Source organism: Fusarium verticillioides, chromosome 4 (genome assembly GCF_000149555.1).
Source record: "Fusarium verticillioides 7600 chromosome 4, whole genome shotgun sequence".
NCBI classification, from domain to species: Eukaryota; Fungi; Ascomycota; class Sordariomycetes; order Hypocreales; family Nectriaceae; genus Fusarium; species Fusarium verticillioides.
The window spans coordinates 2146714-2161196 of record NC_031678.1 but is presented as its reverse complement, the minus strand read 5'-3'; the positions used below and the strand labels follow the sequence as shown (position 1 = coordinate 2161196).

At 50.3% G+C, this 14483-nt stretch overlaps 3 protein-coding genes across 6 annotated transcripts; 2 read left to right on the top strand and 1 right to left on the bottom strand.

The window, feature by feature from the left end:
* Nucleotides 1-490: 490 nt before the first annotated feature.
* FVEG_05042 (hypothetical protein) lies at nucleotides 491-4688 on the top strand. The gene is made up of 3 exons (XM_018893053.1): nucleotides 491-983; nucleotides 1045-1182; nucleotides 1401-4688. The coding sequence occupies exons 2-3, from the start codon at nucleotides 1158-1160 to the stop codon at nucleotides 2966-2968; spliced, it is 1593 nt and encodes a 530-aa protein (XP_018749860.1). The 5' UTR covers nucleotides 491-983; nucleotides 1045-1157; the 3' UTR covers nucleotides 2969-4688.
* Nucleotides 4689-4999: 311 nt separating this feature from the next.
* Nucleotides 5000-9494, top strand: FVEG_05041 (metacaspase-1). 4 transcript variants are annotated; one of them, XM_018893050.1, is made up of 7 exons: nucleotides 5000-5203; nucleotides 5321-7291; nucleotides 7435-7616; nucleotides 7676-8017; nucleotides 8082-8520; nucleotides 8848-9017; nucleotides 9071-9494. In XM_018893050.1, the coding sequence occupies exons 2-7, from the start codon at nucleotides 7206-7208 to the stop codon at nucleotides 9094-9096; spliced, it is 1245 nt and encodes a 414-aa protein (XP_018749857.1). In that variant the 5' UTR covers nucleotides 5000-5203; nucleotides 5321-7205; the 3' UTR covers nucleotides 9097-9494. The 4 variants fall into 4 exon arrangements, with proteins under 4 accessions (XP_018749857.1, XP_018749856.1, XP_018749859.1 ...); XM_018893049.1 differs by having other exon boundaries at nucleotides 5009-7291; XM_018893052.1 differs by lacking the exons at nucleotides 8848-9017; nucleotides 9071-9494 and having other exon boundaries at nucleotides 5009-5203; nucleotides 5327-7291; nucleotides 8082-8847.
* On the bottom strand, nucleotides 9255-14398 carry FVEG_05040 (hypothetical protein). The gene is made up of 2 exons (XM_018893048.1): nucleotides 9997-14398; nucleotides 9255-9944 (listed from the first exon to the last, which is right to left on the bottom strand). Exons 1-2 carry the CDS (start codon nucleotides 14184-14186, stop codon nucleotides 9665-9667), a joined length of 4470 nt encoding a protein of 1489 aa, XP_018749855.1. The 5' UTR covers nucleotides 14187-14398; the 3' UTR covers nucleotides 9255-9664.
* Nucleotides 14399-14483: the final 85 nt, after the last annotated feature.

The window sequence follows — 14483 nt, the reverse complement described above, 5'->3', positions numbered from 1 at the left end:
TGAATAAGTGGGTAAAGACTTTCAATGCAGTTAAGAAACGACGGCTATTCTCCCAGCTTCTTCTTGAAATCATACTGGTAAGACCTTAATGTTTATTGTTGAAACAGGGAGAAATTAAGGTTATGAAACACCTCATATCGTACCTTTCCATCATTTCATCGGATTATGTCCTACATAAAGTAAAGTAAAGGTTTGTATCCGTAGCATCAAGTCAATTCTAGCACTTCCATTGGCGTTCCTTGACCAGATTAGGAAGTGACATGAAACAATTTCTGAGATGCTCACTCGCTCTCTTCGTGTCTCTCAAACATCCATTACCAATGAGACCGACCGGTCTTGCATGAAGCATGAATTCGCATGGCGATGCATTGAAGACAGTCGACAGTTGACCAATCGCAGAAATAGGAGTCCATTTGCCGGGTAAAGGCGGCGGTGGCCAGGCACCACCAATTAACTCACTCACTCGTATCATGGATCAAGAACACCGACACGACCTCCTACCTACCTGTCTACCTAAACAAGACAACCAACTGATATCCTCTTTTCATATCGCTTCAGCAGGAGATAATTAGTCCCTTAGAAGGCAGAGCCTGTGGTTGGCTCTCTTGTTAGGCATTGAAGATAACCCCGCGGCTGCTCCCGCATGGACCGAGCCGATCTTGGCACTGACCAACACTTTGCTCGACTCAATCTCAGTCACCGAAACTTTTGAGGCTTCGTCTTGCAACGCACTTTGTCCTTTCCACGCCAGAGGCTCAATTCTATTGTCTGACCGAGTCTTTGTCAGGCCGTTCTTGTCTTATTGTTTGTTTCATAGCTGTTGGCTAGCGTATCGCTTTTGGGTCTCTCTCGAAAAGTCTTATCGTTTTTAGTTATTCTCCATCCCATCAGTTCATCATCTCCGCCAGCTTCCCTCCATCAATAACCAAGCTGTCTTGAGGCCCTCACTCAGCTTCTGCGTACCCAATCAACATCTAGCTACTGTACGTGCTCTGTGCTATGTCGCACCTCGCTGGACCCAAGCTGACGTCGTCTTCTCTTTAGCATAGCACCCCATAGCATCCATAGCTACCTTAGCTTTCATTCATCCATAGCCTAAGCATCCTATCTCGCGGTACCTTACATTATTAGTTGCGCCACCTACAAGCGCTTCAGCCATGTTTGGAAACTTCACCTCCTTCGGTAAGCTAGTCTTCTCTCCATCCGCCTCCCATCACACTTGAACCTCATCCTTCCCTAGCCATCGTGATCCTCATGCACATCTGATCCTCACAAAACACCTCAATAACCCCCTCACTTCGTTTCCCTGTCTATGTCGCTTGCCCCTCCCCCACAATTCTGTTACCTTGCGACCTGCCTCTCCACCTTGATAGACCCTTGCTAAACTCAGTCTTCTTCAGCCGGCATTCCGGCCAAGAGCAAGGTTGATCCTAAGGACGTGCCGCCCCCTACGCCGGTTACTCTTCCTCGCTTCCAACCTTTTGCTCAGGACGACGATGCCATTGATGAATCGTCTGCACTATCTACTCTTCTCTGTAACACTGGAAGATCAACTGCGGCTCTCGGTCCGTCGGGTTTCTCTGCCATTGGTCTTAATCTGCACCTCGATGCAAAGCCCAAAGACCTGGTACCTGAACCTTCATTGATCCCGGATTTTGATAGTTGGGACAAACTGTCGTCAGACGAAGGCCAAGAGAAGAATCAGTCCACCCGTTACCTCCTAAGAAATGGCAACCTGTCTCCTGGCTGCCATGTTTACCTCGAACGCAAGAAGGAATTGTCGAATGTCAATGAAGATGCTTTTCGAACAGTCAGAAGGCTTCCAGCCCCCAAAGGAAAGACGCAGGCTCGTCTAGGGAATGCCTATGAGTTTTTCCGTTGCCTTGAAGCCTTTACCTCTTTTTGGGATGACCCAACTCAGCCATTACCGCTTCCTCCTTCCCCTGAGGCTTCTCCCGAAGTTACTTCGTCGGGTGATGTCGTGAACTCGGGGGACGCAAAACCTGCGAGTCCCAAGCCAGATGAGAGCGCAAACTTCTTCAGAACCAGCGCTGGATCATCTATGCCACTCGAATATCGCAATAACCTGATAACATCATTCATCAAACTTGTTGCTTATGACTTTGGGTGCAACGTCTCGCCTTCTCGAACCGAGCCACGACTTCACTTCAGCTCACCCCAAGGATCTGGTTCTCGCAAATCTTTTTGCCCCTCTGGCTGCCTTTTCATATTTCAAAGTCCCACAACTCGTGAAGCCGCTCGTGCTGGTGTGGTCCACGGGCCCGTCGCCGCCGTCAGTGCCAGAGGTACAACTGATTTCACTCAGCCTGATCCTGAGACTGCGCAGTCACTCGACCTTGCTCGAGAGATCGTAGCAGCTCTTATTACAGCGCAGCATCGCGCACGTGAAGGGAAGACTGAGAAGCGATTTGGTGAGGGAGAATGGTGGACGACCAAGAAGCGCTGGGGAGGCGGTCCAGGAGGGCCCATAGGACGCGAGATCGAAAAGGACCAAGTACAAGGCGATAAGGACGCGAAACCTAGTGATGAGAACGGTCTTCCTATGCCACTTGCTAAGAAACCTCGCAAAAACATGAGCATCTACGACAACTATCGCATGATTCGACCTCCATCGTCGACCTGGGACAAGAAGGCTCAATACGAAGCCATTGGGAGGCGCAAAGGGGCTGACTATGACGATATCTTTGTAGTGAGCTCGCTGTTTCACCATATCTCGCTCATCCGTGTCAGAGTACCTAATCGGTTACTTGAGGCTCTGGAAGGGGCACGGGAGCCAGATGCATCCAGGCGAAGTTGGGGTAAGGTTGAGGCTTGGAGGAGCCCCTGGTACGATTTATTCGATACCACACAACGACTAGCAGCTATGAAACTAGTGTGGGCGATGATGGCTTACCAGATGAGAAAAGATGATGTGTCTGATGGAGACGTTGCTATGACCAATGCCTAAGGTTATTTTGAGGTGGGCCATGGGTTTGAGGAAACCTCATTCTTGCTTGCATTAGTACATTGGATCTCAGCATGAGAGGTCAGCACAAGGTTTAGGAAAGACTAAGATGGCATAGTTGCCCAGTTGGTTGATCACACGCATACATAGGGTATCCATACATAACATGCATTAACCAGGGTCACATTCCCGTCTCCGGTCCCGATTAGCTTGGCTTTTTCTATCAATCAGATACCCTTAAGGAGGAAGGTTACAATGAGGCGGCAGCTGAGACTGGGACTTGTATCACCTGCAGCTGATGCTGCATGGATTTCTTCCGGTAGGTAACTCTGGCTGTACCTCGTAATCGTCGTCACGCCATCAGGGATTCGAGCAATGAAGGCTGAACTGGAAGTCTCATGGTGTTGGTACACGATCACGTACGATGCAACACACAGATTCCATGAACCGTGTGCTGGGGATCTAGAACAATGATTCAGTGGACGTGAAGACGGGTGCTCGGGTAACCTCATGCAAGGCATGGGTATCGACCTTGCCGTCTGGTCTCTTGGTGTTGGCATGAGAGGGCATGGCATGGCATACTGTTTCTGCAGGGTAGGGATAGATCAGGGGACTTGAGACATGTCGAGCATGCCACGAGACAGATCGAAGCTGAGGGAGACGCGGAGCATAGCTTCCTATAGCGTTCCGTATCGACGGGTGAGCTAGCAGGCTGGTTAAGGAAATCACCCCATATTGTCTTGGATATCAAGCGAATGTGGATATGTGTTGGTGTTGATGTTTGTGGCTGCATTGAAAGGCTGAAGCTATCTTATTTGGGATGGAAGCCCGTGTGGCATAGTCGGGTCTAGCGACGGAGTACGTTTCTCGTTTGGTATTCCACTTCGGGAGGCTTGTGCCTTTGGCTTTTGGGGCTCTGAGGCTTTTAGTTTGAGCCTGCCGGACATAATACGGAAAAGAGAAGGATGTATCGGTTGAGGAGGTATGTGATGGTGAGTGCGTAGAGTTCTTAGGAGACTCCGAGAACTATGTCATGGTACATTTGCTTTGCAGCGGTAATTGGAGTGCTGTACGGATACCGACAATTCGGATGACATCTCAAGGAGATTGGGTATTGTCATCAAATGAGGCCCAGTGTGATGGTAACCTAACGGTCCATGTCCATTGTCAATGTCCATGCCATGATAACCTACCTTACCTACATACATAAGCTGAGGCCCTAGTCACAGCCACGAGAATGCAACTGAACAAGACCCTCGGCCCTAAAAACCGTTCATCGCAAGTGGCCCAAGCTCCTCAAGCCTCAATTCCCCGCTCAGCTCCAGGCGGCGGAGCAGCAACGTCCGTCATTGGCCCACTCAGCCCTGGTTCAGCTCTCGGTCTGTCCGTCTGCTAAGCCGTTACGGGATGATCTTCGTGCCGTAGACGGGGGAGCTATCGGGTAATTTCAGCCATTTTTTTCCTCCTTTGTTGTGTTTGCAGGTGCATGCATGATCGTGAATTTGTTGTCGTCTAACGCCCTTGCTTGGACGATTGGGGTAGCCCCTATTGGCTGTATGTATGTTATGTCTTGTATCATTTGGCTAATGGTCGGTGAAAGTTATGATGGCTTCGGACATGGCTGCGCAGAATATCGTCATCTCTTTGGCCGTTACTCTTGTGATCGTCTGTATACCCCGTAGTCAAGCCTCCCCAAACACAAAATAGAGTGCTTATAGAGTGGTTTGGTCTATTGATGCAATTGCTCACTTGACGTTGAAAACCCCCCCTGCTCCGGGCATGCATCGGTGATCGCCGTTGCACCGGCCTCGGGAAGCGGGTGCGGAACGTCGCCTCAGCCTGACAGGGGCCGAATACCAGAGTCCGGTCTTTATGACGTTTGAAGCCTTTGGCCTCTCGAGACATCAATTGGCTAACGCGCAAGATTACAGATTCAGCGCGCCTAGGAACTCAATCTTAGGGTGATTGACAGGTGAACATGGGGGGCGTCGATCATTGTTAGACACACGTTCTACCCTGAACTTGACCACGTTTTTCGCGACTCGTTATGAATATGGTGTTTTGTCCGATATCACATACCGCGTCTTGTCCCGCCTGTGGTTCCCCGAGGTGACATTTGAAACGTCGCAGCGAAAACGTTTTTGGTTTTGATGGAGACTCAAAGCCACGTTAACGGAGATATGTCGCAGATTGGCCGCTGGGTCCAGTGATCGAAGGGTATTTCATTTCACACATGGCGTAAGTCTCGACCATGAAGAATGCTATGCCACCAACAGATAAGACGTCATATAGATCTGGCGAACCGACAAAAGCAAAAGAGCCGCAAGCTTTGAATTACAGTGGCTGATATCTCAGATCAAGTAACGGATAGGACAAAATAGTCAGTCATGAACTATTACATGGGCCAAGAAACACCACGACACGTAACGAGGGACTTGGCTGATGTCCGATGAGACGACAAACAGGGCATCACAAGGCCAGAACCCAGAGATTCGGCAATTTGGGGCCGGGGCCCAGTCAGTCGGGTCGGAAACTAGGCAGCTGGCAGCACTGTAGTTAGTGTAAGTATGAGTACGAGATCCCTGTAGAAGCACAGCCTGAAGAGTCGGGTACTTGGATAGGTAGGTAGGTAATTCGAATAACTATCAATGACGACGACGTGGCCGAACAGAGTAATAGTTCTGAGATAGGCAGTCTAAAGAGAACAGATAGAGAAAGGTAAAAGGGAGTGTTAAGGAGGATTTTCCCAAATAGAGACGGTGTGATGTGAAATATTGCCAAGTCGGACGCGTCTCGTGCTGTAGCGCAGTCGAACATCTCCGTAGTGGTCGTTGAGCTAACACAGCGATTTCCATTGTCGGCCATGTTTCCCCTTTGGGCCTATTCTGGCGCTGAGCCTCCATTACCGAGCTGTCAAGACAACAAGAGTTGCATCACAGGACATGAGAGCAAGCAATAGCTTCAAAGACAAATACATAGACATCCATTAGTCGAGTTACACTAAAGCTAGAAAAATCTATTCTAAGACTTTGAATATATGATTTAAGAAGATGCTATATCCCCTCGACTGTTAATGCTGCTTGTCCTCAGTCGGCTTCAGGTCCAATCCAATTCAAGACCCCAAGGTACAGCACTGGTTGCACTATTGAAGGGTCCTACCTATCCCCCCCCCCCCCACATCACGAGCCCTGCGAAGTTACCCCCAGAAAGTTCCAGTCGAGCTGGGTCCCTTAAACACGGCATTTCTCAGCAACAACCATTGATCGATCGATCAATCGTCTCAGACTCACAGGCGAAATACCCATTATAGGCGCAACTGCCGCGATTGTCTAAAACATCAACCACAGACAGAAATCAACCATCAAATTGCCCTGGTCGGCCGCTGTATGATCAATCATCCATCATCCAATATCTCTACACCCTCTACACGCCCTCCCCCCCCTGTCCAAGACTATCTCAAGCTTGCCAGACCTTGACCTTGACCTTGAACCTCTCTCATTGCTTTTCTTGCTGCTCTCATCTACGATTTTTATTCCCCTTCTTTCCTGTCGAGGCTGGTTTGTATCATCTCGTCTCCCGCCATCCAATATCAGACAGGAGCATATCGACCGACATCTTCCCTTCTCCTCAGCTCTTCTCTTCCTCTTCCCCCGCCTTCAGCTTCCATAGACCAAACGCCCCGTGCACAGCTACCTAAGGTACGCTGCTTTCAGCTTGGAACCAATCCTATCAAAGAACCATCCAGTCCCGACCCCCGGCCTTTAGAGAACCCTTAGATCAAATCAATCAATCAATCAAAGTCGAGTACTCGAGCGAACGAGCGTCAAGAACGAACGCCTTCTTCTCGCCTCTTTTTCTTGCCCCGCGTGAGCATCCATCCCATCAGCATTCATCAGCACAGCATCAATCAGCAACATTGGCCCATACTCTTGAGCACTTGACCGTCCCACGCGCTTTTACTACAGTACATCGTCATCGCGCCCAGCTTCGCCCCAGAACTAGGTACATTTTTACATGCGCTATCCTGTCTGACCTGTCTTGGCGCCGAGCCCGAGTTTCCCAGGCCCAGCCCAGCCAGGCTTGCTTTCTTCTTCATCTTTTCTTACCTGCATTTCTCTCGACCGACCCGACTCGACATCTTCTCTCCAACAGCATCAGCAAAGTCCAGATACGACCGATATACTGAGTCGCTGCTCTACCTAACAACTTCAACTCCAAAGAACACCAAAACCGCCCCGTCATGTCGGGATATCCGGGTTACAATTCTGGCCGCTACGGCCCGCCGCAACCCCAATACCATCAGCAGCCTCAGGGCAATTATTACCCGTACGACTCCCCCCCAAAAACACGAACATCATTTGATACACGTCCCCCGCATTTCCCATGCGCCCGGCGATCGCTAATGCTATTGCCCAATGAACCATTCGTCATCATGGAGTTCATAACTAACAATCTCTTCACTTCTATAGACCCCAACCTTCGTACGGCGGTGGCTACCCGCAAGGCCAGCCTTCTCCGCAGCCGCCGTTTGGTTACCAACAACAGCCTCCCCAACAGCAGTACTACTCAGGGCCTCCCCCTCAACAACAGCAGTACGGTGGTCACTACCAACAAGGACCCCCTCAGCCTAATTACGGCTCGCGACCTGGTGGTACGTTACAGACAATGCGCTCTCGACCGACTTGTGCAGTACCAGCTAACTCTAACCAGGTGGCCCTGCTCCTCCTCCTACAGCACCCCAGCAATTCGGTCATGGCGCTCCCAATAGCTACAACTTCAGATACTCGAACTGCACCGGCAGGAGAAAAGCCCTTCTCATTGGAATCAACTACTTCAACCAGCGCGGTCAACTCCGAGGCTGCATCAACGATGTCCGTAACATGACTGCTTATCTTTCTGAGCACTTTGGCTACAAGCGTGAGGATATGGTGATCCTTACCGATGATCAGCAAAACCCCATGAGCCAGCCAACCAAACAAAACATTCTTCGAGCTATGCACTGGCTAGTGAAAGATGCTCGACCCAATGATTCTTTATTCTTTCATTACTCAGGTACGAACTGTGCTTTGGGACCCCGAGCACCCCCAAGCTCCGAGACCTATACTAACAGTCGCAGGTCATGGTGGACAAACAAAGGATCTTGATGGCGACGAAGACGACGGCTACGACGAAGTCATTTACCCGGTTGATTTCAGACAGACTGGCCATATCACCGATGACGAGATGCACCGCATCATGGTTCGCCCCCTACAAGCCGGTGTTCGCCTGACAGCAATCTTCGATTCGTGTCACTCTGGCACCGCCCTCGATCTGCCGTACATTTACTCCACGCAAGGCATTCTCAAGGAGCCCAACCTGGCCAAGGAAGCAGGACAAGGTCTGCTTGGTGTCATCTCCTCGTACAGCCAGGGCGATCTTGGGGGCGTGGCCAGCAATATCTTCGGCTTTATCAAGAAGGCTGCCAATGGCGACGAGGTTCGCGAACGCAACTTGAGAACAAAGACCTCTCCAGCCGACGTTATCATGTGGTCCGGCAGCAAAGACGATCAGACTTCGTGGGTACCCCTATTTCCTCAGTATTACCCTTGTTACCAGATGATCCCAGCTTGATTATTTGGCTTTCACTTCTTCATTTTTTGTTATTGGGACAGGTTTCTCAACTGGGCTTGTTAGCATGGCGCAAGGCGTTTTTGGCTTTAACAATTTGTTGTATCTAACTTGAATAACTATCTTCCGAGCCTGCTCCAGATGCCAGATATGGTCTCTTAAAGAGTCTATATTTGCGCATTTGGGGCGACGAGCTGCGTTGGATCGGTGGAGATTTTGCCTTTGCTCCTACACGACACAGCATGGCTAAAGTCATTCGCTAACATATTCTACAGTGCCGATGCAACTATCGCCTCTCAGGCTACCGGTGCCATGTCTTGGGCCTTTGTCACTGCCCTCAAGAAGAGTCCTCAGCAGAGTTACGTTCAGCTTCTGAACAGCATCCGTGACGAGCTCGCCACACGATACACCCAGAAGCCTCAGCTGTCATGTAGTCACCCTCTGGGTAAGTCGAACTAACTATCCCTGACCTCGAAAGCCAGACACTAACAAGCACAGACACAAATCTACTATTCGTCATGTAATGTATATAAGCCATGACCGCCGTACCTCGAACTTGGAGTTGGAATACCCCGAATCTACTGAAAAACCGGCTGCGTTTGTGTTAGAAGACACGTAAAGAGGTGGAAGCTGGGCGGAATGGGGGGTGGCTTTTTCTCAAAACGAGTATCATAGTACTATTGGATAGTATTGCAATGGGAGGCTGTCTGAAAGATTTGGTAGTTGGCCTCTGATGTCTTGATGACTAGCTGTGTCGAAGAACTCAAACATAAAGCGTATTGTGAGAAGTATGGTTAAATCAAAATACTCTTGATTTGATGCTCATAGCGCCTAGCCTCTTTGTGACGTAACAAACATACTGCTGCTTCGATCGCCAAATTCCATTTCTCAACGCCGAAAACCACCCTATGTAGAAACATGACTTAGGTATCCGTAATAACCCTGCTAATAACCAAATTGACAATGATTCAGACCAGCCATACAAGCCCTGTAAACCATACGCTCTCGCTCATGCAATGCTATGTTCGTTCTGTCGGTGGTCCTGCCAGCTTACATATACCCAGACTCCGGGTAAAGACATGCTTTGTTTCCTTATGCTTCAGCTCTCACAACCTTTAGTTGCCTCGATCGCTTCACCTTGCGCTGCTCCTCAGTTGCAACAACAAGTTTGCGACGCACAACTTCTTGCTTGGCCCAGTTGTTGGCAGACAAGCGAGCACGAGCGATGAAGCGCGCCATGACAAGGAAGGCCTTGAGAGTAGGTTTTGTGTTGGAGGTGGTAGCTGTTGTGTGGCTGGGTAGAGAGAGAGCCTTTTTGTTGCCAAGGAGATTTGTGCGAATGTCTTCAAGCTCACGCAATTGAGCTTTGTTGCTGTGCAGTTGTCAGTATGAATCGAGTCACAGACGAGACAAAGAGAACTTACCATGCATTGGCAACATCGAGTTGCAGCTGGAGGAACTTCTTCGCGTACGCGGCATCAGCCCGAAGAGAGGCCTCACGCTGGAAACGGGCCTGCATCCACTCCATCTGCATCACCATGCCTCGCAACTCCTTCCTGTGACGCTCGTCGGCGCTCTCAGCTGCCCTGATTACTGTCTCGAGAGCCTGGTCAGCTCCTTCGATGGTGGTATCCAGAGCCTTGCGATCAACAGCGCTTCGTCGGTCAGAAGCTCCGTTTCTAGCGGCAACTGCTGTGGCCTTGATGCGCTCAAGATCCTTCTGTAACTTCTCCGCGCTCATACGGAAAGCTGCCCGCTCGCTGCGTGCTCGCTCTAGCTTGCGCCGAAGAGAAGCTTCGGAGGCGGCAAGGCCCTCGATGAGTTCCTGTTGCTGAAGGACATCATGCTCTAGGTTCTCCATCTCAGCCTTGTTCTTCCTCAGTTGGCGGTCGCGTTTGCTAAGGTCAGGCTGCACTGTGGCCAAGGCGTTGCGCTCGAGCTCTGCCTTATCTAGTTGATGCTTCATGCGACGAAGAGCACGCTCATGCTGTGCTGCTGTCTCCTCGGCTTGCGCTCTTGCCTCCTCGAGAACCTCTTCGAGTACTATCTTCTGATCCTCGAGATCGTTCAATTGGCGCTGGAAGTCCTGAGACAATTGCATCGCTCTGCGCTCGGCATCACGGTTCTTGGATCTGAGATCCTGTATTGACTTCTGAGCTGCGGACAGTTGGCTTCTGAGCTCCGTGACCTCCGACTTGCGACCAGAATCGCTGGTTGAAGACTTTGGAGACACAATGAGGCGAGAGACTTCAGTCTCATGAACTTGACGCTCGAGGTCGGCAATTTGTCGCTTCAGACCCTTGACGACATCACGGTGGGCAGATTCTTTCTGCAGGAACTCTAGTTCCTTTTGACGAGCTGTAGTGAGGTCTTTGCGGATCATAGATAGCTCGCTACTACCCTCGAAGTTGTTAGGTATTTGGCGAGTATTCAGCTGGGCTTCATAATCCTCGATACGACGCTCAAGCTCACGAATCGTGCGCCGAGCAGCAGCGATATCATGGCTGTCTGTTGAGGACGATTGTCGTAGCTTGGCCTGCAGCTGAAGAATCTCCTGCCCCAGACGTTCTTCCTCCTCGGCAGCTTTCTCGATTTCATCCTCTAGCGTCTTTTCGATCGCATCACGCTGCTCAATGAGAGCCTTGTTCTCATCTCTGAGGCGTCGTACTTCATTGTCAAGTTTGAGTTTGGCCGTGCGGAGGTCAAGTCTCTCTTGATCAACGCGAAGTGTTTCATTGTCGTAGAATTTCGTTCGGCGAAGTTCCCCATCAAGTTCATCCCGCTCTGCCTTGACTTCAGCCAGAGAGGAGCTGACAGAATGGAGTTCAGCAGTGATCTTGGCAACTTGGTCTTGAAGAGACTGCTTTTCCTTGGAGAGCTTGTCCAATTGGGAGTTTGCGTCCGAAAGCTGCCACTTCAATCGTGTCATCGATTCCGTCGACTGTTGAGCATCTTGCTCTGAAGTCGCAATAGCGGCCTGGGCTGCCTCGGCTCGTTGACGCCATGTCTTAAGCTCTTCCTTGAGGTCATCAATCTCAAACTGAGCGGCTTCTGATGAACCGGCCTTCTGGCGCATCACCCTCAACTGCTCCTTGAGATTCTCAACCTCAATATTCGCAGCCTCTGATGCATTGGCACGCTGCCGCAAAGCTCGGAGCTGCTCTTTGAGGTCATCAATCTCCTGACTGGCAGCATCAGACGAGTCAGCTCGTTGACGAAGAGCCTTTAGCTGTTCTTTCAGGTCTTCCACCTCGAGACTGGCACCTTCGTGGAGATCTGCCCTTTTGCGTGCCTCTCGAAGTTGTTCCCTGAGATCGTCAATCTCCTTGTTGAGGACTTGCGTTGATGCTGCTTGGGATGAATTGGTGCGTTGTCGTAGAGACTTGAGCTGTTCTCTCAAATCCTCGCACTCTCGCTTAGCAGCCTCGGCCTCATAGCGTCCGGCGTTTTGTTCTTCATCCAGTGTTGTTTGCAGAACATCCACCTCATCCTCTAATGCAGCCACTCTTCGGACTTGTGTCTGGTGCTCGATCTGTGTCTGTCGTAACTCGTCACGAACAGTGGAAAGTTCATTGCGCAGATTTGTCAATAACGTCTGTCGAGTTTCAAGGGCATCCTGAAGGTCCTCAATCTGTCGTGAGAGGATTCCTTCTTCGCTCCTGTGTCGTTCATTCTCGCTTTGAATAACTGCTTGTAACTTTGACTCCTTATCCGAGAGTGTGCCTTCAGCTTCCCTGAGGCGATCAATGGTTCTCTGTAAACCTGCTGCCTTTTCTTCGGCCCGATTTCGTTCTGATTCAAGATTTTGCTTCTCGGTTTCCCATTTCTCGCTGTCGTTATCATAAAGGTTGTCTTTTTCGCGGATTTCTGCCTGAAGATCCGAAATTTCGTCGTTGAGGCGATCCATCTCCGCTTTGTATTGGCCACGGATATCCCTTTCAATTTCTAGCGCATGCTCTCTCTCTTCCGTTAGACCATCCTCAAGATCTTGGACTTCCTTTTCTAGCTTCTGGACATCCTTCTGGAGGGACCTGGACTCAGTTGCGAGTGCATCGTGTCGGTTTTGAAGGACGTTCTTTTCGTCAGTTCGAGCTTGAAGGTCGGCCTCAAGCTGCTCGATTCTGGTTGATAGAGAATTCCGTTCGCAATCGAACTTTTCATGGTTCTTCTTGAGCTCCTTAACGGTAGACTGCAGGGAGTCGTTTTCCTGTGTTACCTTGTGATGCTCCTTCTCTAGAGTAGCATAATCTTGGCCAGCTTGATCCAATTCCTCTTGCAGCCGAGAAAACTTCTCTTCGATCTGACGAGAAAGTCCCTTTGTCACCACTGACTTGTTGGCCATATCATCCTGAAGCTCTTCAAGATCGTGCTCGGCCCGCTCTTTCTCGGCTACAGCGTCCTCCATCTTGGCTTTCGCATCCTCAACTTGCTCCTCGAGACGGCGAATGTTGTGCTCGAGGTCCTGGATGGTGTCTTTGGCATCATCTAGCTCATCGTTGTGCTGGGCCTTCTCCTCTAATGCTAACATTTTTCGTTGAGCGTCCTTGGTTTTCTCTTCCGCCTCTGATACAGCATCTCTGAGGGCTTCCATTTGCTCCTTCAGGTCCTCGAGCTCGTCTTCACGCTCCGTAAGTTGCTGATCCTTCTCCCGAATGTCAGCCTCGAGGTCACCGATATCATCCTGCAACTTTTCGACCTGGTCGCTGTTCCCTTTCTGTTGTTGTAACTGTTGCTGGAGGTTTTCGATATCTGCTTCGCGATCTTCTAATATGCGCTGCAGCTTCTCAACATCGGCCTGGGAACTCTGGTTGGCGTATTTCCGCTTAGCCTTCTCCTGTACTTCTAGCATTTGCTGTCGATAGCTCTCCAAGTCCTTCTCTGCAGTTGTCAAGTGTTTTTTGTACCGGTGCAGTTCTCTTTGCATTGTAACTTTGTCGACCTTAAGCTCAGTGTTCTCCTTGAGGGCCGCTTCGCTAAAGCCAGGCCCAGCCTTTCGAAGCGCCTCTTCTAGGAAATGAATCTTGAGCTTCAGTCCAAAATTCTCCTTCTCGATCCTATCAATCACATTCTCCTGCTCTCTTAGCGAAAGCTGATTACCATCCTGGAGGGGTCCCTTATCACCGCCTCTCCTTCGGGGAACGGCCAACGGGGTTGAGGCAGCGCTACTGGTATCGACCTCGGGAATGGTGTACTCCATATAAGACTGATTACGCGACCCTAGGTAGATGGACGTGTCGCCGCGGGGGACGGGAGTCAGGTCACCTTCGTCGATCTTGTCTAATGCGGGTGTGTTCGGTACTGCGGTGCCATTTTCTTTGCCGAAGCGTCGCACGCTATTTCTTGTTGCTGACTTAAGTAAGGGTGTGAATTCGGCACCTCCAACGCTGGGAGGTAGGTTTCTGCGGTCGGCCAAGGGCCCTCTCTGGCGCGGGGTGCGAAGATTGATGCCATTAGAGCGGCCATTGCGGAGTTGTTGTAGGAGATTGCCCTCTTTTGGGGGTGACTGAAAGGATGCTTCTTGTGTTATATCGGCAAAGTCGGGCTGTCCAAGGTAGGTCGCATCCCCAATGTTTGTTCGCGGGGTGTCGAGCGCGCCGCCGCCAAAGTCGGGCATGATGGCGGTCGTTGCGTGGGCGGTATAAAGTTTAGAAATGCCGTGTATTAGAGACGCAATGCATGTTATGTAAACAGTGTAAAATGCTCTGCAATCTAGAGCAATCAAGTCTTGCGAAGGGCGTCTATCTGTGTGTGTGCCTGATGTTAGTGATGAGAGAAGAAATCGTGATAAAGAAGTCGTAAAGATGTGTAGGTAAGGTAGCGTCGAATTGTAGCGCGCTATCTTACCGCTGTAAGTCGGGCAAGAAAGACCAGACACTATTACCACGCGCGTTTTTGTTTACTTTGGTATCCA